This window comes from Nanorana parkeri, unplaced genomic scaffold (assembly GCF_000935625.1).
Source record: "Nanorana parkeri isolate BGI_ZX_2015 unplaced genomic scaffold, ASM93562v1 scaffold501, whole genome shotgun sequence".
NCBI classification, from domain to species: Eukaryota; Metazoa; Chordata; class Amphibia; order Anura; family Dicroglossidae; genus Nanorana; species Nanorana parkeri.
The window spans coordinates 552,890-557,458 of record NW_017306769.1 but is presented as its reverse complement, the minus strand read 5'-3'; the positions used below and the strand labels follow the sequence as shown (position 1 = coordinate 557,458).

The following is a 4,569-nucleotide window of genomic DNA, read 5'->3' as shown; positions in this document are numbered from 1 at the left end:
TTTTATTTTATATACTTTATTTATTTAAATTTTTAATTTTTATTTATTTAACTTTTTTTTTCCTTTTTTAAAATTTTTTTTGTCTTTTAATTTTCTTTTTTAAAACTTTTTTTATTTTATTTTAATGCTGGGAGCAATAGCCAGCCTGCTATTGTATATTTCAAATTGCAATAGCCGATAGCAGGCTGGCTATTGCATCTGCCCACTGCCTGCTGTCAATTAGCAGAGGAGGAGCCTGAAGGAGAAAGTTCTCCATCAAGTCCTCCCATGCTGATTGACAGCAGGCAGTGGGCGGGTGCAATAGCCAGCATGCTATTGGCTATTGCATTTTACAATATCCAATAGCAGACTTGGTATGGCTCCCAGCCTGCAGACGAAGAGGAGGCAGGGGGGCGGGGCAAAGGAGCTGCGGCCGGACTGGAGGATCGGCCGGACCGGGAAGAGAAGAAGACGGACCGCAGGACAGCAGTGGAGGTACGGGGGGCAGCTAGGAATGCAGCGGTCTGTGTCCCCGCTGCCTCCGCCAACACAGGTGTGGAGAGCAGTGGGGATTTGAAGGGACACAGGCCGCTGCAGCCATAGTTCTCCTAAATGTACCGGCAGCTGCCGGTACATTTAGGAAAACTTTGAACCCGGGTTCGTAAGTACGGATTGTCCGTAAGTCGGACGTCCGTAACCCGGGGACTGCCTGTACAATGCTAACAAGCAACTGGGAAACTATAAATACCTATTATCATCCCCATAAGGTAGCACGACACAGCACATCTGTTGTCTGATCACCGCACCAGGCTACACACTCAGTACGTTTTATCTTACAGTCTATATGCCTTAACAGCCACATAAGTGGTAACAACAGTCAAGAATTCTTACCAGGAGTAGCCAAACGTGGGCCCTCCAGCTGTAGTGAAACTCAAAGTCACATTAGGCATTGGAAGACTCTGACAGCCACAGGAATGCTCCTAGAGGCAGATGCATGCTGGAAACATAGTTTCACCACAGCTAGAGGGTCAAAGTTTGGCTATCCTTGTCGTAGACCAATAACCTTCCTTTTCCTCTAAATAATGCCTTTTAAAACAGGGCGCAATATTAAAAGTGGAACTGGATCACACTACTTCAAGTACATGTATCTGTCTCAATACAATTCTTACCGAGCCAATCCCATCCATCAGTGTAAGCAATGAAGCCACAACCCTTTTCTCTACTTCATTCTGTGCCCCTTCTCTTTTTGGGCATAGGGCATCCAGCTCATCGATGAATATAATAGAAGGCTGACTATAAGGTTAAAAAAATACAGTAAATGTAGAATTTAATGGTAGAACGATTAAATTACATAGCAATCAGTACTTCAGTACTCTGTTTGCATATAAATGTAAAGAAATTATCCATGTCACATTCCTGTTGAAGCTGCACTTTGTTAAGCTTTGCTTTGAGCTGACCTTAGCTGAACAGCAGGCCTCCTCAGCAGTCTGACAGCACTGCCTCAAGATAGGATAGGCATTCTTAGGGGAGCTGTTCTGGCTGTTATCCATCTTTTTAATATTCTAAGGGTGAATCTTTTATTAACAGTAAATTCTTGAAGCAAATAGATAGAAACCAGCTGTGTGCTATGCTAGTACTTAATAGGACATGTGTTTTGATGTAGCAAACATCTAGTTGCACTCTGGATTTCATGCACTAAGCTTGGAAAACATCACAATACAGCATTGTTTTTTACAGATAATAATAAGCAGAGCAACAGATTAAACTGAACTTGTACTTTAATCGCACTGTGCAAAGCAACAGATTGTCTTGACTGTAGAGACCATAAAGGCTGTGACGCACTGCGCGCGAAGCAGCGCGGAACGGTGGCGCGTTGCCCTCGCGTGCAGTGTGGAATGTAATTTTCTCTCCGGCACATCAGCTTGTGAGAGCTTGTGTAGCTGAGGGTGAGGAGATGAAAACTATCATCTTCAGCCAATCGGCTCGTGCCTATAAACCCACGCATCACGATGCAAACTCCATCCGGTTGTTATGCGCGAGCCTATTGGCTGAAGATGCAGTCATTCACCTGGCTGCACTCAGCTCACACACTGTATGTGAAGCTCCGTGCCTGACAGCTTTCTTCCGCTCTGCACAGCTTCGCAGTGCCATGCAGTGTGTCATGGGCTTAAGTGTTTACTTCTTTTCTACTCATTCCCATGCTGCCCTGATCTTTCACTAAAGCCCAGAGAAATGTCTGGGTTGATTTTGATCTTTCACTAAAGCCCAGAGAAATGCCTGGGTTGATTGTGATCTTTCACTAAAGCCCAGAGAAATGCCTGGGTTGATTGTGATCTTTCACTAAAGCCCAGAGAAATGCCTGGGTTGAATGTTAATAGTGCAGTTGTGCTTTAAAAACAACCTAAGTTACCTTCATAATGCACAAAAAAAAAATCTACCTACCTTGCTAATGGCATATTGCAGTCTGTATGATAAAGATAAACAATTTATTATGACCACTTGTAACAAAAAAAAAATTTCTGGACAAAGTTTTACCGTTGTGATGCCTCAGCAAATATCTGCCGCAGCTTGGCTTCTGACTCTCCATAATACCTAAAATAAAAGAGGAGGCACGCTTAAAAAAAGACACACCTAAGCTTTGGTTGATTTAGCAGCTTAGATTCTCAAGAGTGAAACACCCAAAAGCATTGTTATGAACTACTGGCCTAAATGTTATAAATGTAGTCTTACACTCAGTATATCTTTTAGTATTTAAAAAAAAAAGTTCAATACAGAAAAATCAATTTGCAAATTGACTTTGCAATTTGTTTGCCAACTGTCAAGAATGTGGCAGCCAGGGGGATTCATGACACGAGAAATGGAAAGATGTTTGTGTGGGAAGGACGTTATCTCATTTTTGTTTTCATCTAAAAAAAAACAGACATGTACAGTTAACCTGCTTGAGGGCCCAAGGCCTTGAGAAATGTGGGCTGCAAAATGTCAGTATAATAAAACCTACACTTTAAGCATGTACTCTGGTTTGAAGACCTCTGAAAGCCTACTGAACTTTTGCTACACTACTGCTACTGTGTGGAGCACCCAAGCCATGCTTTTCTGGATTGTGTGCTGGTACCAATCTTTGAAAGATAGAAAGATAGATAGATAGATAGATAGATAGATAGATAGATAGATAGATAGATAGATAGATAGATAGAATAGATAGAATAGATAGATAGTATATACTCCACCCCTGCAAATTAATCCCTGTTTCTTCTATGTCAATTCTAATCGGAAAGTCCCTTTTACTTAACTAACCATGGCTACATAACACGCCAGGTCCTGAGTCATCTATATTCTTCACTGCAGAAGAGGTGGGTCTTTACTGAGTTAGCCACCTGTTAGCCGAATGGTGAACATGCTGAAGAGGTTTAGCAGCATTCACACGTTCACCATTCTACCTCAGCAGTCCTGAATGAAATCCATCTATTGCAATACACACTTGGGTAAAGCTGACAACCCAGTGAGCAAGCAAGATTTTGTTTCCTCAGGTGCATTTAATGCTGGGACTTGTAATGCACAGGATAGTACTTCCTATGTACCCGTTCCTGCACAAAAGCCTGGATGGTCACTTAGTGATGATGGAAACAGACACGTTTTGGTTAATTTTAAACAATAGAGGTAAGTTAGGCACACCCTTACAAAATCTTAGTTAGATTTTCAAAACAAAGGTGCATTTGTCCTTTTTTATTATTATTATTATTATTCTTATACAGGATTTATATAGCGCCAACAGTTTGCACAGCGCTTTACAATATAAGGAAGACATTACAATACAATTCAAGACAAGATGGTAAGGAGCATGCCACTTGTTATTATAGGCAGGTGGGCTTAAAATATGTCTGCATGCTAACTTGGCAGCTTACATTTGAGTCCTGCTATGCCATGTTATGAAGCTTTGGTATGATGAAGGGGCAGGTTCAGAATCAAGTCCTGTTGGAAGAACAGTTGCTAATGTCTTGGGTCACTACATAACATTAGGAATCAGTCTTGTTTTTTTTGTGTGCCCAAACATTATGTAAGTGAGATGACAGATAGTAGACAGAAGCAGAGTGGGCAAAGGGAGGACAGATTCAGTAGTAGGTGCAAGTGGGCAGAAGATGGAGTGGACAGAGTAGAAAATGAACAAAGCAAGAAAACTGGGGAAGATGCTGGAGCAGACAGATTAATGAAAAAATAGGATTTTTGTACTCACCGTAAAATCCTTTTCTCTCCGTTCATTGAAGGACACAGGCAACAGATCGTAGATCCTGAATGGTAGGGTAATATCGCCACCTGCAGGAGAAGGACGCTAGGCACAAAACTAAAGACCAATTACAGCCTAGGGGCGGCCCCTGCCGGTGGCCAAACCCCCCACCTGCTGACAAGTCTCCAGTTTAGTAACAAGCAGTTAGGAGTGTACACCCCATAAAGAGGGCGGGGCCTGTGTCCTTCAATGAACGGAGAGAAAAGGATTTTACGGTGAGTACAAAAATCCTATTTTCTCTCCCGTTCATTGAAGGACACAGGCAACAGATCGTAGATCCTGAATGGTAGGGACGTCACCAAGCAGTA

At 42.2% G+C, this 4,569-nt stretch overlaps 1 protein-coding gene across 3 annotated transcripts in view; it reads right to left on the bottom strand.

Annotated features, from left to right (window-relative positions):
* SPATA5 (spermatogenesis associated 5) overlaps nt 1-4,569 on the bottom strand; it is a 300,327-nt gene that overhangs the window by 263,930 nt on the left and 31,828 nt on the right. For all 3 annotated transcript variants that reach the window (XM_018561119.1, XM_018561121.1, XM_018561120.1), the window contains exons 7-8: nt 2,515-2,571; nt 1,149-1,272 (exon numbers count right to left, since the gene is read on the bottom strand). In XM_018561119.1, the coding sequence (XP_018416621.1) occupies nt 1,149-1,272; nt 2,515-2,571 (181 nt within the window). The remainder of the gene's footprint in view (nt 1-1,148; nt 1,273-2,514; nt 2,572-4,569) is intronic.